Genomic DNA, 27419 nt, shown 5'->3' with positions numbered 1-27419 from the left:
CAAAGCAAAGGCAATGAAGATCTGTCAACTAGTGTGTAATTTGCCCCTTTTAGTAATTCACAAAAGCCTGAAGTCAGAAGAACTAGTGAAGTGTCTTCTGGACATGACAGAATTGCTGTAGTCATCAACTCACATCAGCTGTGGCTTCCTGCCCAAGATTAAGTCAGTCAACATTCCAGAATGGAGTAGGGACAGAGCTCCCATCATTAGCTATGGAGCTATTAGCAGCTGATGGCTGCTGGAGGAGGGAGACTGTTTCCTTTGATGGTGTGGTTCCTGGTAGGTCGAACAAGCATGCGCCCATCAACCCACCCAAACCATCCATCCATCTAGCCGCCCATCAACCCACCCAACCATCCACCTATCTAGCCGCCCATCAACCCACCCACCCATCCATCTATCTAGCCATGTATCCACCCGTGCAGTCCTCAGTTCATCTATTTGGCTCCCCAGTGCTGGGATTCCCAGTGCACACCATTTGGCTTATTGTGTGGGTGCTGGGGGCTGAACTTGAACCCTCAAGCTTGCCCTGTAATCACCACTGGCAGAGCCATCTCCCTAGCCACATAGATCTTACTTGACTCAATAATGAATAAAATAGTAAGAATTTCAACTTTTCAAAGGAGTAGTGGAAGTAGTGGGGATTTGCAAGTATGCATCTGTCTGTCTTTGGGGTCAAGCAGCTTGTATCCTCCAAAGCACAGCCCCAGTGAGACCAGAGATTCCAGGAAGGAACCAGGAGCCCTAGAATGCAAGAGTACAGGAGAGGCAGTGCACAGAAGTCCCTGAGCCTCTAAAGGAGCCATCTCTGAAGATACCTGTCTCTTAGCCTAGTGACACTGATGCCAACCCCTGGACCACTTGTGCTCTGAAGGTGTTAAGCCAGGCTTGGTGGTGCAGGCCTGGGATTCCAGCCTTAGGAAGACTAAGGCAGGAAGATGACAGCCAGAAGTTCAAGGCCAGCCTGGGCAACATAGCCAGGTCTTGTTTCTAAAAACTAAAACATAGGCCAGGCATGGTGGTGCACGTCTTTAATTCCCTTTTGGGAAGCGGAGGCAAGTGAATCTCTGTGAGTTTGAAGCCAGCCTGATCCACATAGCAAGTTCCAGGACAGCTGGGGCTCTGTAGAAAGACCCTGTAGAAAGACCCTGTCTTAAAAAATACACCCACCCCTCCCTCCCTCCCTCCCTCCCTCCCCTCCTCCTCCTCCTCCTCCTCCTTCTCTCTCTCTCTCTCTCTCTCTCTCTCTCTCTCTCTCTCTCTCTCTCTCTCCCCCTCCCTGTCGCTATCTGTCTCCAGAAATGCTGGGCCTGTTGTGACTTGTTCTTGTGGCAGCAGAGGAAGCCAGAGCCTCTCCACCACCATCCCAGACAATAGGAGGAGAAGCATGTGGGACTCGAAAAGACCAGACCATTCATCCCATCCCAAGATGACACTCAATTGCAAAGGAGCTGGGAAGGATGTATCAGTGCCTATGTCAGAAAACCAATCCTGGGTGGAAACAGTGACTTTTGAAGCCAGGTGTCATGGTCCAAGTCTATAACCCAAGCACTCTGTAGGCTGAGGCAGGACTGCCTAGAATCCAAGGCCAGCCTGCACTACACAGCAAGACCTGTCCCAGAACAAACAAAATACAACTCTGGCACGGTGTCTAACTTTGTAACTCTAAATTGAAGGCTAACCTGGGCTATCTAAGTTCACATAGGGAGACTGTATCAAAAACAAAAACAGACGACCTGTTGCTCTTCCAGAGGATCTGGACCCAAGATCAGTTCTCAGCACCCACAATGGCTCACAACTGTCTGTAACCTCAGCTCCAGAGGATCCAACACCCTCGCTGGGCCTCTGTGTGAACATGCACATGCCGCGCGCGCGCACGCGCACACACACACACACACACACACACACACACACACACACCTCTTTCCCTTTCTATTTCCCACTCTTAGATTAAAAATAACTCTTTAAAACAATAAAGCCAAATCAAAATTTTCGGTGTGTGTGTTGCAGGGGATGGAACTCAAATCCTCCTGCCCATGCTATGTGATTATTCTACTATTTTTGTCATCCTGGCCTAGGACAGGCAGACTTCACTAACAAAAATCCACAAGCGAGGCATGATGGTGCACATTTTTTAAAATGACCTTTATTCCAGCCTTTTTTTCTTTTTCTTTCGTTTTTTTTTTTTTTTTTTTTTTTTTTTTTTGGTTTTTCGAGACAGGGTTTCTCTGTGTAGCTTTGCGCCTTTTCCTGGAACTCACTTGGTAGCCCAGGCTGGCCTCGAACTCACAGAGATCCGCCTGGCTCTGCCTCCCGAGTGCTGGGATTAAAGGCGTGCGCCACCACCGCCCGGCTTTTTTTTCTTATTAAGAAATTTTTCTATTAATTTTACATATTAACCACAGATTCCCATGTCCTCCCTCTTTTTTTTTTTTTTTTTTTTTGGACAGAGTTTCACTGTGTAGTTGTGGCGCCTGTCCTGAATCTTGCTCTGTAGACCAGGCTGACCTCGAAATCACAGAGATCTGCCTGGCTCTGCCTCCTGAGTGCTGGAATTAAAGGCATGCACCACCACCACCCAGCCAGCCTTTTTTTTTTTTAAATGATTTTTTTTTATGTGCATTGATGTTTTGCCTGCATGTGTATCTGTGTGAGGGTGCTACATCCCTTAGAACTGGAGTTACAGTTGTGAGCTGCCATGTGGGTGCTGGGAATTGAACCCAGGTCCTCTGGAAGAGAAGTCAGTAGTACTCTTAACCACTGAGCCATCTCTCCAGTCCTGGGAGTGAATACTTTTAAGCCCAGCACTCAGGAGGCAGAGGCAGGCAGATCTGAATTCGAGACCAGCCTGGTCTACATAGTGAGTTCTAGGAGTGCTAGAGGGTATATATATATAGAGAGAGAGACCATCTCAAAAAGTGTGTGGTGGAGGAATTCAAACCCTTCATTACCTTGAAAGTATATGCCAGGAAACAGGCTAAGAAAGCTGTGGATAGTTTTATTCCAGAGTTGGCTGGTTGTTTTTATTTACTTCTGTGTATGTTCTTGTGGCAGCAGAAGCAGCCAGAGCCCCTCTACTACCACTCCAGCCAACAGAAAACGAAGCATGTGGGACTCCAAAGGACCAGGCCATCCATCCCATTCCAAGATGACACTCAATTGCAAAGGAGGCTGGGAAGGATGCCTGGGTGGAAATAGCGGCTTTTGAAGCCAGGTATCATGGGCCAAGTCTATAAAGCACGATGCATATGAGTGCTGGTGCCATCGAAGGCCAGAAGAGGGGGTCAGATCCCTCAAGCTGGAGTTACAGATGGTTGTAAGCTTTCTGACATGAGTGCTGGGGACCAAATTTGGGTTCTCTACTGCTGAACCAGTTCTCCTGGGAAGAGTATTTTCTATCCTTGTGTGGTCTTTTGCTATTCTCTGTGGCATACACCAGACCTCCTTGCCTGTAAGATTCCAGGGAGCCTCCTGTGTCCATCAAGCTCCAGAAGGATTACAGATGTGCACTACCACATCTGGCTAGGTCCCTGCTTTTGTCCATTGACCATCTCCTCAGTGCTATTTAATTTTTGAGACAAGTTTCTACTGTGGCTCAAAGCTGGCCCCGAGCCTGCAATTCTGCTCAGCTTCCCTAGTCTTGGGATTATAGATAATGCTTCACGTGGGTGGCTCAAAAGGTGGTTCAGTAATGGGAGGGGTCATGGGTGTGGCACCATCAGAATTAGACCAGGGATGCTTGCAGTCCCCAACCCCACTGAGGGTGACACAGAGCAAGGCAGCACGCAGCAGTGTTCTTGGAATTGCTACGATCACTCGTTCTATCATTTTTCAACTCACCACCAATAAAACCAAGGAGCCCAGGAACCTTTTTAATGTGTGAATTTTTTTTTGAAGATTTATTTATTTATTATGTATACAGTATTCTGCCTGCATGTGTCTCTGCAGGCCAGAAGAGGGCACCAGATCTCATTACAGATGGTTGTGAGCCACCATGTGGTTGCTGGGAATTGAACTCAGGACCTCTGGAAGAGCAGTCGGTGCTCTTAACCACTGAGCCATCTCTCCAGCCCCTAATGTGTGAATGTTTTGCCTGCACCTGTCTGTGTACTACTTCACGTGTCTGTGCTGGAGGCGGCCAGAAGCAGGCATCAGAAACCCTGGAACTAGAGTTGGACGGTTGTGAGCTATCATGTCGGTGCTGGGTATTGAACCCAGGTCCTCTGGAAGAACACTAAGTGCTCAATTGCTAAGGTACCTCTGTAGATGGTGTACCTTGGAATTCTGAAGCAGTCATAAAGCTCTGAGACACCTGAGCCCCAGGAAATCTACCTGTCTCCATCTCCCTAGTGCTAGGATTACACACAAACACACCACCATGTTCAGCTCTTTATGTGGGGTCTGGGAAGTGACACTCAGGTCCTGGCAAGCACTTTACCTACTAAGCCATCTCCATGGTCCCTACAGTTGTAGCCTCCAGCAAGTATGGTTTTGGAAACCTGTGGTACAGGTGAGCAGAGTAGGTAGGTTTTAAACAGGAGGCAGTGTCCACAAGTACAGCTGTTCTGGGAGGGGCAGGAAGATCCTAATCTACACCCTGCAGACATGTCCCAGAAAGGCAGTCGGTCTTGAAGGGACACAACTTTCAGAAGACAAACTCAGGTGGGCAATGGCCTTAGAACTGTCTGAGTCTGGTAGAGACTGGCTCTGGGGCTGCCTCATGTGGCCACTGTGAGGCTGGCCCCTCACTAGTGCCACCCTTTCTTCCCAGGTGTCCACGTCTAGTCCAGAGCACAGGGGTGGGGGTGGGGTAGGAGCTAACTGCCTAAAGCCTGGCCTTTCCCTTTGTTCCCTGGGCTGAAGCTATGACAGTCAGGTCCCCTTAGCCAGAAGGGGCAAATCCCTGCTGACAATGCAGAAGAGCAGGAAGACAGAGCCATATAAGGCAGGCAGCAGAGCTGAGGAGCAGTGCAGAACAGCCCACAAAGGCATGCATGTGCCTTGGCTACCAGCCCCAGATGCAGGGCCCCTCCAGGCTTAGATGGCTTAAGGGACCCCTCTCCTGCCTTACTGTCTGAAGCCCCCATCTCTGCCCTGGGGTTCCCCAGACCATTCCAACCCTGTGTCATCTCCCACTCCCCATCTTCAGCAGAGCATAAGGCAGTCGACGCTTGCTCATCGCATTCTTAACTGGCAGTGGAAAATGCTGGGGACTTTATTGAAAAAAAGCAATAAATAACACTGTGATAAAAACAGTTCAGAAGTTGACTGCACAGACTTTGTTATGTAATTGGGAGGGTCACAAACGATTAACAGAAAAACAGAACAACCAATTGTCCAGATGAGTTAAAAGCAGAAAGCAAATATTGAAGCCCCACATCAGCTACATAATAAATACACACGTGTCTGCCTGAGCCCTGTGGCTTAACTCACCAGAGTCAGTCAGGAGGCTGCCAAGACAACTATGAGTGTACAGCTAGGTCCATTCTTAAGACATTTACAAATAAATGTAAAAAGACAGTTTACACAAGAAAAATAAGGCCTTTATTGGAGTTGCAGGCTGCCTGCTCCGCTGAGGTTTCTGGCTTTCACCTGCTCTGCCCCAGTCAGGAAATGAGCACCTGCCCCGTGATTGGTCCTTGAAGAGTGTGGAAGGAGGGATGCAGCTGCAAAGGCTCTATCAGCTGCTCAGTCCGCAGGTGGCAGCCACCCAGCCCGGTAGAGTGCTGCTCCTAGCTCAAGGCCCTGCTCAGCTCTGAAGATCACCAACCTATGTCCAGAGCAGGGCCAGGGATGTGGCCAGGGGTAAGGGTTGTTCACAGAGTCCTGACCATCCGTCCCAAGACTAATGGAAGCTGAGATTTCGTGTAGAAAAAGTACAGTAAAGGTCAGTCATTAAAATACGACAGAAAAACGTCTGGAAATAAAGTCTGCTTGTTTCAGAATGATTGTTGCAGAGCTGGGTAGAGGAGAACGCACATGGCTTGTATCATGATGACTTTATAAATGTAGCAAAATCCTTTCCTCTGTCGGGTTCATCATTAAAAAATTAAACAGGAATAATTACAGTAAATGCATAATTTACAAAAGCCCTATATTTGCTCAGATTTACACACAAGCATTACAGTACATTCATTTAAAAGACTAAAATTAGGTATAAGAACATGAATTGACTCAAAAGGATATTTATAGCCTGGATATACATGAAAGAGTATGTAACTATATAAATGAGAAAGTGTAAGTTTACATAAATATAAGAAACAGTCAATTCTAAAATATTTTCTCTATGGTATTTGTGATTTTTCTTTTCCCCACAAGTTTAAAAACTCTGTAATAAAATATCTTGGGTCCATATAGCAAGTGTTGCCAGATGGGGCTCCACCAAGCCCTGCACCGTCTCTGCCATGGCGTCGTCGTCATCTGTAGAAGTAGTGCGGGTAAACTGGAAGCAAGCACAGACACTTCCTTCAGCACACTGCCCACACAGGGCCACCCCACAGCCACCTGTGACCTATGCCCCCAGTCCCCCAGCATATGTCTCACCATACTAATTTTAAAAAGAAGCAAAAAAAAAAAAAAAAGTAGTCCCAGATGGGTGGGGATAGGTGGGGATAGCACTCCTGGAAAGATGGGCCTCAGGAGCAAAGAGAAACCTGGGCCTAGGGGGCACCCAGCCTTAACAGTGCTCTGGAGCACTGGACACAGGTGGCCACCATACAACTGAGCTCAGCAATGCTGCACAGCAGCTCTCTAGACTGAGCCACGGTATCACACCATCAGCCACCTGATGACTAAGCTGCATAGGAGATGCCACACATGAGGTGCTACATTTGCGCAGCTGGAAGAGCCACACCGGGGTGGAGGACTGCTCTCACTCCCGCGCCCTCCATGACATCAGCCGACACCTAGGGCAAGAGAACTTAAGAAAGTCTGGGGGCTGGAGAGATGGCTCAGCGGTTAAGAGCACTTGCTGCTCTCTCAGAGGACCTGGGTTCAATTCCCAGCACCCACATGGCAGCTCACCACTGTCTCTAACTCCAGTTCCAGGGGGTCTGACACCTTCATACCAATGCACATAAAGTAAAGTTAAATAAATTATTTTAAAAAGAAAGAAAGTCTGCAGAGATGGAGAGAAAGCTCAACAGTTAAGAAACTGGTTGCTCCTGCAGAGGACCTGAGTTCTGTTCCCAGCAGCACCCACATCAGGCTGCTCAAAAATGCCTGTAACTCCAGCTCTAGGGGATTTGATACCGTCTTTTGGACTCTGGTGGCATGTGCACTCACACATGCACATACCTACTCACAAACACACACAGAAAGAGAGAAAGGGAAAGGGAGAAAGAAAAGGAAAGGAAAGGAAAGGAGAAAGAAAGAAAGAAAGAAAGAAAGAAAGAAAGAAAGAAAGAAAGAAAGAAAGAAAGAGAGAGAGAAAGGCTGTTTCACTTTTTGTGGCCACTGTCCAGCACAGCGCCTGTGTGGTACCAAGCGTGAGGAGCTATATTCTTTCAGTTCCCAAATAACTGAGGTTGGCTCTTACGGTCTGAAGCTGTCAGAGCCAGGTGGACATGAAGTAAGTGCCCACCTGTGCTGTACTGGGGACATCTGGGAGCAGCGGCTCTCTACTCACCAGCAGGAGGCTCTAGCAGGAGTAAGTCCTGACTGTGGCAGAGTCCAGCCTCTGTGCTCCGGACACACTACCTGTCTCCACAACCATGGGAGGAAGCGTGCAAACACAGCGTGCAGTTAGTGTTAAACATCACACAAGGGGACAAAAAAGACATTCCACATCTGACAAGACTTCCCGAGGGATAGGAGGACAGGCTGCTGTGGGGAAGGAGCCAGTCAAGAACAGCAGGGTGGCCCAGAGGCTCCCCTCTGAGGGCCCAGGAACTGGCAGCCAACTCAGAAACAGTAACGAGCAAGCAACACACAACTTCAGGTGTCCATGTACATGAGTGACAACTACAAAAGAGACTGCCACGTTTCTCGAGACTGCACCACAAGTCTTCTGCCAGAATACTGCACCTCCAAGAACCCAGAGGTGAACCCAGCCCCAGGAGGGGCTGTGGGAGAGACTGAGGCTACTACACTCAGAAGGCTCCATGAAAGAGCACGATGGCCAGGACAGTGGCTTCTCCTAGGAAACCAATGCCCAGACTCAGTTTCATCAGAAACCATGGAAACCGCTGAGCTGCTGGTTGTCATTTAATAAACAGCCAGCACGGCTTAAGAGACAGGATGGGCCTGTGCACAGAGAGGAGGCTAAGTTCTCACAGCCACACTCTCGGAGCCACTGAGATAGCGGACTTAGGTGGAAGGAATGCCTGCCATATGCACTACATCTTACCTCTCCTCACTCAGAAGACCTCAACACAGCTGGTGGCCAGGAGATGCCTTCTCCCAAATGGAGTAGAGGAAGTCACGTCCACACCCTAGACTCCTACACCTCTTTCTAGGCTGCTTTCTCTCTAAGCTCTTATTCTTAGAGTATTAGTGTTTGACCAACAAGTGTGTTTTAGAACAGGGAAAGCCTACATGTGCCCATTTAGCCTGAGCTAGGCTGGTACACCAGGCTCACACTGGCTCTCATGAAGTTGCTGTGAGCAGAAAAGACTGGACCTTCCCCTGTAAGCATAATACCGAACCATGGCCAAACCAGCTATGTTTCCATGTGCTTCCCAGGAGTCCAGCCCCGTGAAGCTTTGCTCATGTACTTGCCTCTGGCCTCTGGTTTGTGCTGTGAGAGCAAGAATCCCAGCAGACCAGCAGCGAACACACCACCTGCATCAGCAAGGAGGAGCAGCCTGACTGCTAGGGCTCAGGTTTGGCTGCTTCAAGTTTGTGGCTGTCAGTTACCAAAATCTCCTCAGGAACACATGGCACAGCCAGAGGGACTGCTCAAAACATGCCTAATCAAGGCCTAGGCAAACCTCCTCTGACTTGTGTCCCCTATCCACTCACTGCGCCCATTTCTGCTAGTTCCAGACAATCTCCCTGTCCTACAACACGGACACATGTGACTAACAAACAGCACAAAGAGGTGGAAACTGCATTCTTTACAATTTACTTGGGCCAGGTATTGTGGCTTATGCCTCTAATTCCAGCATTCATGAAGCTGAGGCAGGAGGCTTACTGTGACTGTGAGGACAGCCTAGGCTACTACAGTTAAAACTCTGCTTCAGGAGCAGCTCTGTGGTCAGGGCTTCGGCACGGTGACATCCAGTATGCGCACCTGTGCTGCCTTCGAGTCTCATCTCACAGATGGGCTCAACCCCATCCCCAAAACAGACAGGACTAAGCCTTAGGGAAAACAGTGTAGCGCTCAATCAAACGAGGACTTTCTTAGTTTCTGTTACTTTGGTTAATCTTGAGGAACCAATGTTAGGGTTAGCTGAACAACAAATACACCTGAGCATGCAGCCTCACTCCAATGCCCCAGGTGCAGCCAGTGCTCACACTCCCCACATGTGGTGGTTGCAGGGCCCACCACATACCGTCCATTTGAACCTTCTTTGGCTGCATAGAGGGTGATGACATAGAGGAGGTGACCCGGAAGTTAGCAGGCAACGTCTCTGCAGAGCCAGAGGCCAGGCCGCGGATGTCCTTTGGTCTGAACTTCTTCCTCCATGAAGGTGCTCTCCTGAAACTTTTGTCATCGTCCTGGCAAACCAAGGAGACAAGTGCCAATTAACAGTAAAAGCAGCACCCAGCCAGGTCTGCGCTCTTCAGATGTTGTAGGATCTCGGGGCTCTGGTTTGTGTACAGCTAACCTTCCTGTTGACAGCACACCTGCCTACCTAGTCCAGATCTGCAGAGGAAAAGGACTATGGAGACACTCCTCTGGCCACAGCTGGAGAACTGAGGCCAGTCCTGGGTTGTGGCCCTTCTCACACTTCAATTGTCATACAAAAACCACCTCACAGACGGGATGTACAGACTAGGACATGGTCAACAAGACCTCTTCAGAGACAGCGTGTGTTCTCTTTATCAAACTAGAGTTGTTTCCAAGGCCCAATGATAACAACCCCTACATGTGATGTCATGGGTTTTGAGAGGGAAGAAAGAAATTAACAATTTTGAGCAAATGTACTTTTCAGACACATCTTTTCCCAAGGCACAGAGGCTCTGGGAAAGCCTGACAGAATGACCAGTTCTTCCCAGAACACAAGATACAGATGCTACTTCTGGGCTTCATCCAGTTTCATGACTTGACAACCATTTGTGAGACATCAAAAACCAACAGTAAGCCAGGCATGTTGGGTACACTTGCACAATGCTGCAAGTTCAAGGCTACCTTGGGCTACATGGTAAGATCCTTTCTCAAAACAAAACCCTAAAAAAAGTTTTATTAAAACCATTCTTGCTGGAGGGATGGGGGTGGTGCAAGCCTTTAATCCCAACACTCTGGAGGCAGAGGAAGGCAGATCTCTATGAGTTTGAGAACATCGAGGGAAACAGGTTTTCAAGAAACCCTGTCTTGAACAATCAAAAACCAAACCACAACAACAACAAAAATCCATTCTTTTCTGGGCTGGGCATGCCCAATGGTAGACAGTGTCAATGTGCTTAGCTCTCTCAACACCAGGATGCATGTGCATATATACACATTCAAATGTATGTCCACACTCCTTAAGTAGCTTTTCCACATGGTTCTAAGATGATGAAATGGGGCCCACTCCATGCACGTGTGGGCTGGGCTAGGGTTTGGTGGTAGATTTCCAACAAACCAAACGGAAAACAAGGACATCAGGTTGAGCACTAACCTCATCAAACCTTCGATCAGTCCCCGTGACCAAAAGGTTGTTGAACTCTCTTTCCAAGACAGCTCGAGCCTGAAACAGTGAAAAAACCAACAAAGCCTTCATCAATCACTAGGAAGGACACTGGCATAGTCCCCTGCCGAGGACATTTGCATCTAATTCTGACCCACAATTGCATCTAATCTGTGGGTGGACTTGAGGGGAAAGCCATAATAAGTGCTATGCAGATGGCTAGGAGTCCAGGCTAAAGTTGGTGTTCTGTAGAGGAATAGAAATTCACATTTTCAAATATGTCCATGAAGCAAAGAGAACTACATAAAACAATTACCACAGAAGCAAAATTAATAAAACCTCCATGTGATATGCTTGAAAATAGAAAAAATAAAAAGTAAGTATGTGTGTAAGCCTCACTATTACGAATACACACTGGAATGGAGGTTCTCCTTATTTTATTCTAAGTCCCCCAGGCTTGAAACAGAACATGCAGATGAGAGTGTTAAGGCTAAGCCTCTGTTGACTTTGGACATTCTCTCACTAATGAGCTAAAAAAAAACCTTCACTATCCATCCAATGTTAAGCTTTTCCTGAACTCAAGGCGACAAGTGAGCACATGCAATTGCGACTTCTCGAACACTGTGGCGGGGTACAGGCCTGACAGCTCTGAAGTCACCTGTGTATTCTGTGTTGGAATCTGTAACAATAGTGCCAGGGCACTGAAGTCGAAAGTCTCGTCCAAGGCTAGAAGTGCTCCGTGAACACCACTCTCTATTAGATTGTTGGCATACTCTTTAAGGCCAATTGACAGGATCCAGCGAATCACCCGGTCATTGCTCCAAACAAGCACATCTGCAAGAGAATAAAGAAGTGTATGATGGCCTCAGAAATGTTCTGTTCCCCACACCCTGCAGTACAGGAGAAAGGCTCCTGCTATAAATCCTGACCTTGTGCTCCTGAAACAGACCCAAGCCCCAGGTGCCAGCATCACAAATACCACAGCCCTCACATAGGAATCCTATCTAGCCACTCTAAGAACCCACTGGAACTGCTCTATGGAACCCAGGAGAAAGAGAACTCACTGCACTTCCAGGAACAGAATGGGGTGACAGTCTACAAACCCAAGGATGAAAGCAGATTCTTCCCATCACAGAATGAGCCACTTCCATAGAGAGGCTGGACACCTCCCCCCACCTCCCTCCTCTACAAGGAACCAGGACAGTGCTGAGGAGGCTCCCACAAGCCATGCAGCCCATGGTCCTTAGTCTTCTAGGGTGTATTCTGTGTAGCCATGTATCCTGTATTCAAACTTTGCTCAGGTTAAACTTTTTTTTATTTACTTCATGATGTGTCTTAGGGTTACTATTGTTGGGATAAAACATCATGCCCATAGAAATTTAGGGAGAGAAAAAGGTTTATTTGGCTTATGCTTCCACATCACTGTTCATCATTGAAGGAAGTCAGGACAGGAACTCAAGCAGGGCAGGAACCTGGAGGCAGGAGCTGATGCAGAGGCCACAGAGGAGTGATGCTTACTGGCTTGCTCCCCATGGCTTGCTGCGCCTTCTTTTTCTTGTTGTTGTTGCTTTTTCTTTCTTTCTTTTTTTAATTTAAATTTTTTTTTATTAAGAGATTTTCTATTTATTTTACATACCAACCACAGATTCCTCTGTCCTCCCTCCTCCTGCCCCCCAACCTTCTCCCCCAACCTACCCCCCTGCTGTTGCTTTTTCAAGACAGGGTTTCTTTGTGTAACAGCTCTGGTTGTCTTGGAACTCACTCTGTAGACCAGGCTGGCACCCGCCTCTGCCTCTCAAGTGCTGGGATTAAAGATGTGCACCACCACTGCCCAGCGCTGAACCTTTCTTTCTTTCTTTCTCCCCCCCCCACCCCCCCAAGACAGCGTTTCTCTGTATAGTTTTGGTGCCTGTCCTGAATTTCGCTCTGTAGACCAGGTTGGCCTTGAACTCACAGAGATCTGCCTGGCTCTGCCTCATGAGTGCTGGGATTAAAGGCGTGCGCCACCACTGCTCAGCCAAGCCTGCTTTCTTATAGAACCCAGTACTACAATGGGCTGGGCCCTCCCACATCAATCTTAATTAAGAAAATGCCCTTCAGGTTTGCCTACAGTTGGATCTTATGGAAACGTTTTCTCAAATGAGGCTCCCTTCTCTCCAATGACTCTAGATTGTGTCAAGTTGACATAAAACTAGCCAGCACATGACACAAGTATCTTCAATGTTTTCCCCAAAATTTCTTAAGGCAGGGTCTCACTATGGAGCCTCAGTTGGCCTTGAACTAACATGGTCCTTATGCCTTAGCTTCCAGAGTGCTAGGGGTCACAAACATATATCACCAAGCCCCATACTCATCACAGAGAAACTGAAAGACATTATCCAGCACAAAGGCTCTGGAGGCCACACCTTGTGACAGGTACAATACTCCATTAGCACTAATGGAGACCTAAAAATAGTCAGTCTAAAAAGAGGCCCAATCATTTGCAAAGACAGTTCCTGTCAAGTGTAAAAGCCAGTGGGCCACTGAAAACAATGCAGCAGACTCAGCATTCTATCCCTAGGTGCTGCTCTGGAAAAGAGGCCATTCCCAGGATTCACAGGAACTCTACTGAGCAAACTACCCTCCAAATGTGCCATCTCTGGCAGTTTGTTTCCATTTTTCTCTTTCTTTTTTTTTTATTTTTAAACATGCCAGAGTTCAAGCACAGGCCCTCTAACATGTAACACACTAGGGAAAGGCTCTACACTGAGCTACCCCCCTACACACTCATGTGTGCACTCACACATGCTCACGAACACTGGGCTCTCTCACACACATCTTCATCTCTAGTTTTTTTGTGTGTGTGTGTGTTTTCTTATTAAAAACAGTGTTTCTGGGGCTGTGGTAAGCAGCAAAGAGATTAGAGACAGAGACTAGAACAGCATCTAGTGCCCACTCAGCTCAGTACCACTGCTAAGATCACCAATGACCTCCTGACTTCTGAAACTTTCTCCTCGGGCCACTAACTGTCTCTGTCACTGGGGCTGCAGCAGGAAAGAAGGCCCTAGAGGAGAGCAGCCACCCTACAGCCTACTCTTGCAGAACTCTCCTTCTGTATGCACCCCTCCTCCACCCATCTGCTGTCCTCCAAGGGCTGACTGAGGGAGCCTTAGGGCCTCCTGCCTTTCCTGTGCAATCAAGACCCTTGAATACCCCACAGCCCCACATTTCATACTTATCCCAGTGAGAATGCAGCAGACTCAGCTCTGTTCTGCATTTCTAAGTGTTAACAAAGGGCACATATGACCAAAGGATAACTCTAATGTCACAGGAAAAACACCAGAACTGCAGACTGCATATAGGCAAGCTCTCCATCATTCCTTTTCCTCCCTTCTCACATTAGGCTAGTGCATCCCCTAAAGCCTCCGGGAATCCTCTTGGTGTTGCCTGGCAGATGTTCCACCCCACTGAGGCTGGAGCACTGGCCGCAGAAGCCAGCAGGTAGAGAGCTCACCTCTTGTCTCATTCTGACTCTCTTCTCTTTTTCTTTCCAGTTCTTTTCGGTCATAATTCAACCTTCTCAGGCACATAATTCCACACTGGAAACTGTTTCTGTTTACAGAGACACAAAAGAAGAGGTCATGTGGAGCTGACAACGGAGCAAGCCTCGGGGCAGAGAGAAGGCGTAGCAAGTGCCCACTCGCCTGTGGAAGCTGTCGACCATCTTCAGCTGCCCTCGCAGGTCTTTCTTGGTCAGGTGGTCCAGCATCCGGGCATCTACAAGGCACTCCATGAAGTAGCTGCGGTACTGCGGCAGACCCAGGCTGGGCAGCCACTCGTTGCCGATCCACTCGTGGTTCATGTCCCCATATGCTAGCGTCTGCTTTTAGTAAGTGGGTGACGTTAGTTATGGACTAGGAATCTACGAAGAATAAACTAACAACAATACTAGTCTTGGTAATGCCTAGGTGAGCAATCTCCCGTCCCCACCATTTAAACTTCAGTGAGACTGCACACAAAAGGAGTCATTAAAAATCTAGGACTCCTTGCTGAGTTTCCCTATCTAAGGAGCCACAAGGAAACCACAGTCAACTGCAGAGCCCCTTCTGAAACAGCTGTTAATGTAGCAACTAAGAATGACCACGACTCATGAACAAGTTTGAAGGATGGGTTCAACTTGACTCATTAAAATTCTCTCTGGCTGTTCTGACTTTGGTTTTAACACTTTTTCCTAAATGGAATGTTGATTTTAAAAAATCAGCAAAAGTTGATTAGAAAAAAATGTTTAAAGAGACAAATTAACAGGATTAAATGAAGAAAAAGACAAATATACAATTACAAATAAGACTTAAATGCTCCTTCCAAACAAAACCAGAAAGGGTGTGTGTGCTAAAAACTACAGGAAAGCAGCTTTTCCTTGAAAAGACTCAGCACAGTGCAGACTGAAGCAGCAGGAGCAATCAACTTGACCTACTTATGTTTTCCAGAATTCTCCACCCAACTAGAACACTTCCCTTCTTTTCCTTGAAGGGGTACTACCATCCTGCCTAGGATAAGATGCAGAGCCTTACACTCCATCCCACCAGCCTGTGTGGTCCTGGGAAGCCACCATCCTGAAGCATGGCACACCAGTCAACTTTCTAGGTTGAAGTGATCTTCCTGCTCAGCCTCCTAAGTAGTGGGCAACAGATGCACAGCCCATAACCTCCTCCAGAATGTGCTTGGCTTGGTGTGCTGCTGAGACTGAAGCAGGCCTCATGTACACTAAGCACAGCTCCAGCACAGAGCAATACCCCAGCTCAATATGCTTAGAAGTCAAATCACACAGTAGTTTCTGCCTCAGAAGAAAATGAATTAGAATCTGTAATTCCAGTACTTAACAAGGCAGGAGGATTGTCACAAGTTGGAGGTCACCCTGGGCTATATATAGGGCAAGACCTAGTTGTAAGGACAAGCAGGAAGGAGAGGGGGAAAGAAGGAAACCAGCAATTAGCCAAATATGGGGGCACACGCCCATAGTTCCACCTACTCAATAGGCCAATATGAGATGAAGTTTGTCTGAAGTTGAAAGTTAGAGGATAGCCTGGGCAACACAGCAAGATTTTGTCTCAAAGGGATAACTAGCAATGGCTAAAACATTCAAATATCCTCCAAATATTTGTAAATTAACATACTTTAAAACAACAGTGCAAGAGTCTGTAATGCCAGCAAGCCATCAACAACATACTAAAAATAAGACCTGACATGGAGATGCTTATTGTCATAGGAACATACGCTGGGTCAACATTTGGTGAAAAGAATGGGGAAATTTTGCCTCTCGAGAAACTGGAAAAGCCTAACACTACTACAAAGGACACAGAAACACCATGTGAAAGGCTTCCTGCTTCACTGTGGAACATGCAACACTCTGGGAATAGAGTGAATCTGCCTCCACACAGCACAGAGCATCCGAGAAGGGACGAACTGAATGTTTGTTCACACTAACTACCAGCAATGGGTCACCAGCACAAGAAGATACACAAAGCCTGTGAGCAGAGAAGGAAGACAGTTGGTCCTTTCATTCACAAAGGACAAGACCAACTGAGACAGGAAGTCACACAACAGCCACAGGGCTAAGACACAGGTTGTGCTGGGCAGTAAGAACAGGGACCCATTCCTACAGACTAACAACCATCTGGAAACCCTGGTTAAAAACATCATTTCTAATGCCATTAACCCCCATCAAGATGTAAAGCTGTCTAAACAGGTCTGTACCATGGAAAGGAACACACTGCAGGCACAGAGAGAAGGTGACTGGATGCTGGGAAATGAGACAACCTCCTCCCTCTGCCTGTTCACCAGCTCCAGACAAAGTAGAAAGAAGGAGTCAGATCCAACAAGGACATTGAAGCTCTACCAGAAGAACCATTCCGTTACTGTCCCTAAGTACTCTGGGCCATCACGAGATCTCACTGTCCATCAGCACAGGGACCCTTAACTATTTTCTGGCCTGCTGGCTCTGCCTTCTTTGACAGGCAGAATGAGGAAGAATATAAAGAAAGGGCCAAATGAGGCAGCAGCAGCCCATCTCTGAGTGCTTCCCATGCATGCCAATCATGCCTTTGTGGTGGCAGCTGCGGTGAGGGCTCAGTCCAGGGAGCCCCCTCTTCTCTCAGGAGGCTGATACAACCTAGGAAAGGGAGCACACAGAGGCAGGTGGTCTTGGAAAGAGGAGAACCCTGCACAGTAATGATACAACCTAGACTTGAGCTCAGCGAAACAGGGGCTGCAAAGAAGCAGGTCATGGCCACACTGCTTGCTGGTGGTTCTGCAGCGTCCACAGGCTGACTACCTTGGGGGGCGGGGAGTGCAGGTTGACACCGCTACTCTGACAGCTTGATTGGGAAGAGAAATGTGAGGGAGTGATGTGAACCCCCTTTCCACACTCCACTGCAAAGCATGCTGCCCATAGGAGGCTGTTCACACAAAGAACTGGAAACATTTTGCCTGGAGATGTGAGGTATACTGCAATCATCAGAAACAGCCCTGTTGACCACACTGACTACCTATCCTGTAAGGAGCTGCTAGCCAGGCTAAATAATGAATGAATTGACTGCTGAGGTGAGGCAGAGCCCACAGCAAAACCAGACCAGATCCCATGTTCTTTTTCCTGACTCACTGGTGACACTTTGATAAAGAGGGAGGCCACTGCCTGTGGATGGGAAAACTAAGAACATTCCTTGTCCAAGTCCACAGTTCAGCCTCAGCAATGAATGCTGCTAGGATCCAAGGAAGGACCAGCTGTCATTCACCCAACCTGCCTGAATGTGGAGACGGCAAAGCACTGAGGAAGAGCTCCATGGGTGCCGAAGAACTGGGGCACTGAGAATGTGGACACAAGAAGAAGGTTCAGTGGGTAAAGGCACTTGCCACCAAGCCTGAAAACAAGAGAAAACTGACTTCCCCAAGTTGTTCTCTGACCTCGCTATGGCACATGAACACAGACACATAGACAAACACAAATAATAAATGTAATAAAAAACTTTAGCATGAATATGAAAATACCCATGAGACAAGAAGAAGCCTCGCCTCTGAGAATTCCCCTAGTGAGATCTTTAAATGCACGCAGCATTAGAGCAGCATTTAGTAAAACACCAACACAGAGACACAGGAAAAGGCATCATGCCTTTCAGGTTTGCAAATTATTTCACGATTTTTCTACCAGTAGCTCTTGAAACTAAAGTCACTCCAGTAGGGAGTTATGTGCATACTCTTATAAGGTGTGGACTCCTGTGTGAGGGACCCCACATTAACAGAAGCCTATGCTCATGAGGAGCCACTGCCAGGGATCCTGTGAGAATGTTCAAAGTTGTCCATGAGGCGCTGGCAAGCCTGCTCTGGGCTTGTCTAAGGCTTTCAAATCATTAACCACACAGAGCAGACTGGGATGCTAAGAACATCCAGAAAGACAAGTCACACGCGTCCCCACCCCAGATACTTTCTGTTGCCACAGAGTGAAGGTAGGTAGAGAAAGGCGCCAACCTGAGCCCAGCTTCCCTCCTCGTCTTCCTGATGTTACATGGTTAGGAATGCAAAAGAACAAACTGTTAGTGTTTGTAAGCTATGGAATGGCAAGCAGGCAACAGGGACAGCTGGATGTGTGAGCATGCCGGGGTCACAGCAGCATGCAGTCTATGCAGCACCAGCAGCCTGGGGTTTTCATGCAAGGAACACACCCTTTCCATGCTAGCGTATCAGTAAGAGAGAAAAGCTGGGATCCACTGTCACAGTGGGGTGTTAAACTGAGCTCTTTCCCCAGGGAGAATCAATTCTATCTAAATGAGCATGTCTGCAACCTTAAGATACTGGAGAAAAAAACGAAAACAAAAGAAAACTCTAGTTTGCACACTTAGCTGATAACCTAAAGGGACACGTCTCGGAAACAACTGAACATGAACACTTTCATTCCCAAGAGAAAGGCCAAAGCCCAAGCTGGTCTGACACACCATGTGCCCTGGGAACACAGGCTGCAATGACTAACCGTTTGAGGCGTGGCTGTGAGCGTTTCCATCTCTTCATGTGTCAACCAGACATTTCCTGTGGTCTAAGGTACCCAGTGCACCAGCCACGTCCCGGGCCAGGGAAGCATGACAAAGAGGAGAGGGCACACACATAAACTTCAGGCACAGGAGCCTGAGGCAAAGGCCACTCTTCACAGGGAATGACAAAAAGCCACAACAACCCAGCCCTCCGGCCAGCAGCTACCCCCTGCCAGCAACTGGTCAACAGAGAGGAACTCACCGCTTTCAGAGCTGGGCTGCTGTGCCCACCCCTGAGGTATATAACTAAAGAAAGCCCAGTTTAGACTTTCAGAGCTGGGCTGCTGTGCCCACCCCTGAGGTATATAACTAAAGAAAGCCCAGTTTAGACTTTTAGAACTATTTGCTCTCTCAGACCTCCATGCTCACTACCTTACAACAGTCTCACCGGACTGGAGATGGGGCTGAGTGGCTGAGCTGCCTAGCAGGTGCAAGGCCCTGGGTTTGATCCATAGCACTTCCGAAAGGAGCCCCTCCTACAAGCAGCCTCATTTCAATAGCAGTAGAGGCCCCTCTTCCAGCTGGCAGGTATACCAAGTGACCAAGCCAGACAGGCCAAAATTAACCACACTTTGTCCCCTCTGCATCCCTGTTAAGAGCCTGATAAGGGACCAAAATCCCCATGTTTGCTGATGTAAGCTCAAGGGAGGAATCTATGCCTATGCCTCATAGTGTGGGGGGAAGACTTCCAAGCTAGCTGAAATGACGGAAGCTCCCTGTAAGAGCACAGCCGAGGAAGACTTTGGAGGGGCCACAATGAACATGCCTTTCTGACATGAAACTACCAGGGAACAGAAGGGACTCTGGCAACAAAAGCCATTCTCTGGGGGAAGAGCTCTGAGCCTTAGCTGAAGACAGAAGCCCAGTGTTCATTCCACAGAAAACAGAAAAACTTCAACACTTTAACTTTGAACCCTGGGTCAGGCCTTAGGCTGTTGTAGGAAATGTCACAAAGGTAATCCAGGAGTTTTCCAGAGTCACCCAAGCTAAGTCGGGAGTATGGACATGTCTGACGTTTCCCTTTGGTTTTTACAGGAAAAAACACTGTCCAGTGAGAAGAAAGAGTGAATTCTCTAGTGACCAGGAGGGCAACAGCTTTTCCTCACTAGTGCAATCATCTGCATTCAACAGGTGCCTCCAAGGTGCTCTGCAGAGCTCTAACTCCACAGAAAATGCAAGCAGTTCACTCCTCACACACTGCCTTCAAGGCCATGCCAGGGCAGAGTTCAGAGGGAGGAGAGGGACTAGAGTTTACCCAGCAGCACGAGTCTATCTGTTTTTGCCTTGTTCTACTTTCCAGCACCTCCATGCCTACAACAAAAGGCAGGGAGGGAGCTGCCCTTCCTGTCCACACCCACCGAGAGGCAGTGCTGCACATTAAGAGGGTACAATCCCATCTCTCTGACAGACCTGCCATAGGCCCAGCCAGCAGCTGCCCCGGGGCAGTCAGAGACCTTTGATGCCTACAGCTGCACTGTGAAGCAGTCACAGGCACTGGACTGTGTGACCGGCTCAGCAAGTAGCACATTTGTGTGTGAATGCAAACACCAACCCTGTGTGGTCAGGGGTCATCAGACATGAAAGTCAAAAGGCAGGAAGTGCTAGTACAGAGTATGAACTTCCTAAGCTCCTACCCAGAAGCCCTCAGGATGATGGGTACAATAAATGCAAGTGAGGTTTGTAAGAATCAATTTCCACCTTTAAATCTCTCGCTTTTTGGGGTTTTTCTAGACAAGCTTTCATTTTTAACTTGAGTGGGGTCTCAATATGTTGTCCCTGCTGGACTCAAAGCTCTGATCTTCAGACTCCAATGTAGCTGAGATCACAGAGGGCCTCCTCACACTCAGTTTCAGACAAGCTTTCATGAAAGCCTTTGTCCAGTGCTGAGGATGAACCCAGGACCTTTCACATGCTAGGCAAGTACTCTACACAGAGCTATGCCCTAGCCCAAAATTCTTGGCTGTTCTTGGGTCATCCAGAAAGTAGGTGGACTGGTTCATAGCCTTGCAGGAGGTAGTCCTTCCTCCCACAGCATAAGTGCATGTGGACTTACCGTCCTGGATGTGGGTGGGGCAGAAGGGCTGGTCAATGACATGATCTCCTGGATGGCCAGCCGCAGCTTCAGCCTGTGCAAGGGGTTGCTGATGCCAATCTCCCGCTGGATCTCGGTGTCCGACAGGGCCGACATGATGGCGCCACTCTTGACGTTTGCTCGGCAAGCAGCCACATACCATGCAGGCATCCCAACCCAGAGCTAAACACAGGAACAAGAAGGCCAGAACATGAGGCAAGTGTGAGAAGCCTTAGTTGAGTTCTCATAATGCAGCATGTGAAGAGGACGCACCTCCAGCCACACCACCACCGTGGGCCCATCCCACTGTGCGAAAGGCAAACCTTGCCTGCGGGCCTCCTCCAGCAGCTCATGCCTATGAGGGAAACATATTCAAAATAACCAGTTAAGTAGGCATCTTTGACAGCTTTCCAAAGCACAACAGGTCCTTACCACTTCCCTTGAGCTTCAAGCTGCCGGCATCATCTACAGCACACTAGCTTGTGTTTACTACAGAGTGCCTGCGTGAAGAGCTGGCTGATCCCTTGATCCCCACAGAATCTCACCTCTTCTGAAAGAATGACCATCAGCCTCAGGAGCTCCCAGTAGTCGTCATACCTAAGTTCATATAGTGTTGAAGGTAAAACCTAGGTGCCACAGCCTTTTTAACACTGTCCAGAAAGAGAGCATATGCAGGTTGGCAGACAGACACCTAGTGCTGAGTCCTTAAATATATATGAATGGTGCAAAAAAAAAATCAGACATAGTAGCATACTCCCAGTACTCAGGAGGCAGAGACAGGAAGATCTCTGTGAGTTCAAGGCCAGCCTGGTCTACATAGTGAGTTCCTAGACATCCTGAGCTACATAGTGAGACCCTGTCTGGAGAAAAAGAAACAAAACAACAAAACCACAAAAGAATGGTTCAAAGCCCTGGGGAGACAGTGCACTGGGTAAACTGCATCACAGTACACTCCAGGTATGGGTTCTATCCCCACACAGGTTCTTTCTTGCAAATTACATTTCTCCATGTTTGCATGTGTGGCTGCCAGAGATTCCAGAATCTTTTATTTCTAAAGACAAATACTGTGTAATATCCAGCTCTGTAAAACCAAAACCAAACCCCCAAATCCTGGCTCTACAATAACTGCCCAGAGCAGGGCTTTCCCCCAAGTCACAATGTCACAGACAGCTTCAAGCTTGACTTCAGCTATTCTTGGCTCCTACAGTCAATAGCTGCCTTCCACCACTGGCTAGTGGCAGATCCCCAGGACAGCAACATTACCTGTTGTCTCAGGCAGTCAAAATAGCACTTCCCATCTGAAGAATAAATTAGAAAAGAGACAGACAAGTGTGCCCCTGTGGAGCTGACATAGTGAAGGTCTGTAGGATGGACACCAGCCCTAGCTAGGTGGGGGAGCTGATGTCTTGGGGCACCAACTAGTGACTGGGGGACTTTCTGCTTCATCCCGACAAACTCTCCTCAAAGAAAGTTGGTATTACTTATCAAAACAGGCAAAGAAACCACAGGAAGCAGCAGTCACTCCTTGCAGACCAACTCCAAACTTGGAGGACACAGCACAGGGCCCATCCTAGGTATGTGGCCTGGCCATCAAGATTTCTAAGCTAAGGTCACACTGAATGGACTAAGTCCTCTTCAGCTGGGCAGTTTGCTAGGACCTCTGTTATCCAGTAGTAATAGGTCATGCAGAGAACAGGCAGCTAAGCAAGCACACTGCAGCCCTCAGTGGCTACCTGGAGTCTGCAGCACCCTTGGGGTGCCCTGAACTTCCTCCTAGCACTGGAAACTGTGGTGACATATTGTTTGTTATCTAAGAAATAAAGCTTGCCTGAAAAGCAGAGGACAGAGCTAGCCACAGAGTTAGCCATAGAGGTCAGGCAGTGGTGGCACACACCTTTAATCCTAGCACCGGAAGGCAGAGGCAGAGATCTGGATTTCTGTTGAGTTCAAGGCCACACACTGGGCTACACGAGATTAACCCAGTCTAAACGAGAAACAGAGCCAGGCAGTGGAGGCACGCATCTTTAATTCCAGCACTTGGGATCACACACCTTTAATCCCAGCACTAGGAAGGCTGAGACAGGAAGTGATATGGCTGGGCAGAGAAAGGAATATGTATAAGGTAGGAAGAGACAGGAATCCACGCTCTTTCAGGCTCTTCCAGGCTGAGGAGTTGGTAAGGTAAGAGGTGGTGGCTGTGGCTTGCTCTGCTTCTTTGATCTTTCAGCTTTCACCCTGATAGCTGGTTCTGGGTTTTTATTATAAGACCATTTAGGATTTGTGCTACAGGAAACAGCCTTTGCTGGTTCTTAGAGCCCAGGCCACTTGCAGCAGCAGGAATAGTGTAGAGACAGTAGAACATAAACTAGGACATGGAGGACAATCAGTCATAGGACCTGGAAGCAGGACCTGGAAAGGTGGCTAGCACTGGCTTCCCTCTGCCTCCTGAGCCTTCTCTACCAGATAATTTGTAACCTTATAGCCCAAACACAGCTATGCCAAGGCTGGCACATTTAAGTCTCACCAATCATGCGTCATGGGACGGAACATCCATGACTGTAGACACCCAAGTCTAGTTGATTCAACCCTGAGATGTCTAATGACAGAAATGTTACCTCCCTCCTCTCCACTTCACATGGTATGGGGCTGACCCCTTGGTCTTCACAATACCTCCCAACCCAGTCAGTTTTCCCATGTGGGACTTCTCCAGACTCACCCGACTACCAACAGCCACTTTCTAGCTAAAGAGCCACTCCGCCTTTCTGCTCTATATAACTATCAAAATAAACGTGCTAAGAGAGGGGTGTGACTGCTCACGCTTATAATCTAAATACTTGGGAGGCTAAGGCAGGATTGCCATGATTTAGAAGTCAGCCTGAGACACACAAGACCCTGTCACACAAAGCAGAGAGGGCATTTAACCCTCACCAACATTTATTTTCTTACTAGTCAATTTTCCAAGTAATAAAAACTCTTTTAGCCACTGGCCCCAAAGCTTAAAACACAGTGACCAAAGTAACAAAAATCTTTAAAAAATCTTTTTGGGGGTGGGGGTGGGGTATCATGTATGTACTCTCTATGTAGACCAGGCTGGCCTGACCTGTGGGCAGGATTCAGATGCCAAAGATGGGTTCTGGAGCATGCCACCTCAGCAAGACACTTTCCACAGTGGCAGAAATCCAGGCAAATGCCTTCTATGTGTCATAAATGCTCCCTCCTTTAAGAAGTGTGGGTTAAAAAAGGCTGTAGTTGCGTGCGTGTGTGTGTGTGTGTGTGTGTGTGTGTTGGAGGGGTATACATGTGTACCTGCTGTTCGTGTATGTGGGTACCTCAACATCAGGCATCTTCCTTTATCAATCTCTACACGACTTTCTGAGACAGGGTCTCTTACTGAACTTGGAGCTTGCCCGTTTGGCTAGACTGGTTGGCCAGCAAGCTCCAGGATCTTCCTGTCTCCACTTCCCTTCCCCTCAGTATGGAGTTATTTTTTCAGAAGGCTATGCATATACACAGCTGTGCACAGAATTTGGTATCAGCTGAAACCTAAACACCATTTACTGACAACTGCCTCATATGGAGACACAATGAGCAGCTTACTTTTTCTGAAGTTTACGGGTTTTCTCAGCTTGTCCTCCCAGTTTGCTGAGTCCCAAGGCATCTTGAGATGAATTTTCTGTCTCTGAAACACCAGCTACAAGGAAGCAGAGACCCCAGACTTAAAGCAATCAACATGGCAGAGCAAAGTCCCGGTCTGCTCTCTACAGGCAGTTAAGCTCACACCAAGAGCTATTTCTGACCAAACAGCCCAGCAAACTGCTTAAGACAAGACACCTGGTGTATCTGAGATGCTAGCCACTGCTCTTTGGGTCATGTATCTACCACCTTCTAGGGCCCACACTCTAGAGATAATGTCCAGCCGCATGGTGGCATATAGAGAATGGGCAGACACAGCAGGCACCCAAGAACACCTCACATCCTTGTTAAGATGCTTATTGCAAGCCAAGTGGTGGTGGCACATGCCTTTAATCCCAGCACTGGGGAGGCAGAGGCAGCCTCTGTGAGTTCCAGGCCAGCCTGGTCTACAGAGCAAGTTCCAGGACAGGCTCCAAAAGCTACACAGAGAAACCCTGTCTCAAAAAACCAAAAAACAAAAAAAACAAAAAAAAAAGATGCTTACTGCAGGGGCTGGAGTGATGGCTCAGTGGTTAAGAGCATTGGCTGCTCTTCCAGAGGACCAATCACCCACATGGCAGCTCACTGTATATAACTCCAGTTCTAGAGGATCCAAACCCCTCACATAGACATGCACTCAGGCAAAACACCAATGCACATGAAATAAAAATTTTAAAAAAGAAGCTTACTGCAAACCTACCAACCTTGTCCTGGTGATTCCTTGCCCAGTGGCCCAGGCCGGCCCTTTTCCTTCTTGCCAAACAAGCGGCCAATGGAGGACTTGATGCCCTTCTTCTTTGGGGCTTTGTGGAGGGAGTCCTGGCTACTATTACTGCTGCTAGGGTTGCTCACAGGACCCTCCTGGGAGCCTGTGGAGCTTCAAGGAAAGAAAATGGATTTTTATCAGAGCTGTATCACAACATGGGAGTCCACGCACAAGCACTGTAACACTTTGCTGGGTTGTTTTTGAGACAGGCTCTCACTCTAGCCTAGGCTGGCCTGGAACTCAAGACAACCCTGCCTCAGCCTTGAAAACATTAGGTTTATAAAGACATAAGTCACCACACCCAACCAGACACTGTACATTTTTAACAACTGCTCCTCAGAGTTCCTAAGATTCACTAAGTCTCTCACAGCACACTGTTCAGGGACAAAGACTGCCAAGAATGCTCAGAAGGAAGCCTGCTGGTTCTGAAAGCCCAGCTTCTCCAGAACTTGAAGCTCCTCTGAAGAGGGGGTCTGGACTCCAATTGGCTCCCCCACCCTGCTCAGGACAGCACAGAAACTATGCCAACTGTAATGCAATGACTGTCTATCACAGCAACCAAAAGGCTCTTGGTTTCCTGACAGGAAGCGTTAATAAAGAGGTGGGGAAAACATGAACTGCCTAGCAACTTGGGAGACCCAAGAAGGCAAGAGAGTATGAGAAGCCAGGCTGTCAGTGAAGGGACTCTGGCCAGCTCAGGCGTGGCGAGCATGACTCCGGTGGGCCTTGCCCTTCTCTACCATTCCCTCTGCCTTGCTAAAAATCATTAGAGTACATCCCTAAAGCTAGTCACCAAGGTCTATTCCCTTATTTGGTCACTTCCTCCTCCTGAGGCTGACTACCAAGGTCCAGCTATCCAAGTATTGAAGTCCAGCAATCAAACCTCCTCTTTGGTTCACCTAATTAACCTGCCCAATCAAAATTAAACACCTCATCCTAACATGAGGCTTCCCCTTGTACCCTGTACCTTCATAAACTGCCATTTCCCTGTGTGCCACATCTGTCCCCTCTCTATCCAGAGGGAGTTCTTTGTCCCCACTCCAGGACAAATACCCCTGCCCTCTTCCCTTCTCCCTGTCCTCTATCTCTTGTGTTTGTCTCTTATTCCCCACCCCTGTCCATCTGGAGCAAGTAACTCTCCTTTGTGCTGAGAACTTGTTCTTGGGGGTCCTGAGCCATAACTTTTCCTTTCAGTCGATAGAGCGGTACCATCCAGAACCACACAGGCACCTGTGTGTGAACAAGGCAAGGTCCTGGAGCACCATTCTGTGCAATGTTTCCCAGATAGGACCCTCTGCTGGAAACTACCTGGGACAATGTCAGTAACTTCAACTGAATAACCTGGAACTCTAAAATCTGTCTTTTTTTCCCAAGGTATAATTCCTATTCTTAAACCGCAGCCAAGCACAGCTCCACCCAGGGCTGCTGTCCTCAGCCCTGCTCCTTACTTCCTCAGGTCCCTGATGTCCTCATGGCTGAGCGTGTGCAGTGCGCCCTTGTGCAGCCTGTCTAAGCGCAGGGGCCTCGGGGAGGAGGGGGGAGAGGTTTCACATTTTATTGTCGTCTTGTCGTCTCGTACCTCTTCTCTGGAAGCTGGCAACTGAGGGCAAGACAAAGACAAGAACAGTGAACAGGGGACTTCTTGCTAGCACAAAAAGACACATTCTTCTGTCTGTGGTTTTGCTCTGAGATGGGACCTTGTGAGTGAACTACCTCTGCCTCCCAGTGCTAGGGTTACAGGTGGCACCATTGTGCCTGGCTAAAAGGCTGCATTTTAGTTCACACCATCTTGAGGACTGCTGTTCCTCAAGGGCGCCAAACAGCGCAGAGCAATGTGATTCACAGTCCATCTCCCCGGGAAAAGTATGAAGCAGGCAGGCACAGGTCACCAACAACTCCTCCCTGAAGTCTAGGCACATCAGAGGCCAATGCCCAACAAGGCAGCCAAGACCTGATCCATGCTACCAACTGTGTCCTCACTAATACAACTGACCAGGAGCTTTTGACAGTCCTCATCGGACCACTCCATGGGAACACTGAGGAGACAGAGTCTTCCCTAGCAAGTAATCAGCATGTTCCTT

General features: G+C 48.2%; 1 protein-coding gene across 16 annotated transcripts in view; it reads right to left on the bottom strand.

Moving 5' to 3' along the window:
- Positions 1 to 5191: 5191 nt before the first annotated feature.
- Ppfia1 (PTPRF interacting protein alpha 1) overlaps positions 5192 to 27419 on the bottom strand; it is an 86381-nt gene continuing 64153 nt past the window's right edge. For 6 of the 16 annotated variants that reach the window (XR_008222830.1, XR_008222837.1, XR_008222828.1 and 3 more), the window contains 13 exons: positions 26787 to 26938; positions 25277 to 25449; positions 24498 to 24591; positions 21174 to 21255; positions 20883 to 21083; positions 18772 to 18834; positions 18273 to 18299; positions 14456 to 14634; positions 14266 to 14363; positions 11431 to 11606; positions 10764 to 10832; positions 7628 to 9660; positions 5192 to 6442 (listed from right to left, as the gene is read on the bottom strand). Coding sequence is in view for 4 of the 16 variants with exons in the window: in XM_052760544.1 (XP_052616504.1) it covers positions 7640 to 7698; positions 9495 to 9660; positions 10764 to 10832; positions 11431 to 11606; positions 14266 to 14363; positions 14456 to 14634; positions 18273 to 18299; positions 18772 to 18834; positions 20883 to 21083; positions 21174 to 21255; positions 24498 to 24591; positions 25277 to 25449; positions 26787 to 26938 (1539 nt within the window). In the remaining 12 variants the exon portion in view is untranslated. The remainder of the gene's footprint in view (positions 6443 to 7627; positions 9661 to 10763; positions 10833 to 11430; positions 11607 to 14265; positions 14364 to 14455; positions 14635 to 18272; positions 18300 to 18771; positions 18835 to 20882; positions 21084 to 21173; positions 21256 to 24497; positions 24592 to 25276; positions 25450 to 26786; positions 26939 to 27419) is intronic. The other 10 variants (XM_052760545.1, XM_052760546.1, XR_008222831.1 and 7 more) reach the window with 7 other exon arrangements.

Source organism: Peromyscus californicus, unplaced genomic scaffold (genome assembly GCF_007827085.1).
Source record: "Peromyscus californicus insignis strain IS unplaced genomic scaffold, ASM782708v3 Scaffold_4__1_contigs__length_199733344, whole genome shotgun sequence".
Classification (NCBI taxonomy): Eukaryota; Metazoa; Chordata; class Mammalia; order Rodentia; family Cricetidae; genus Peromyscus; species Peromyscus californicus.
The sequence above is the reverse complement of the archived record's forward strand: the minus strand, read 5'-3'. Positions and strand labels throughout refer to the sequence as shown.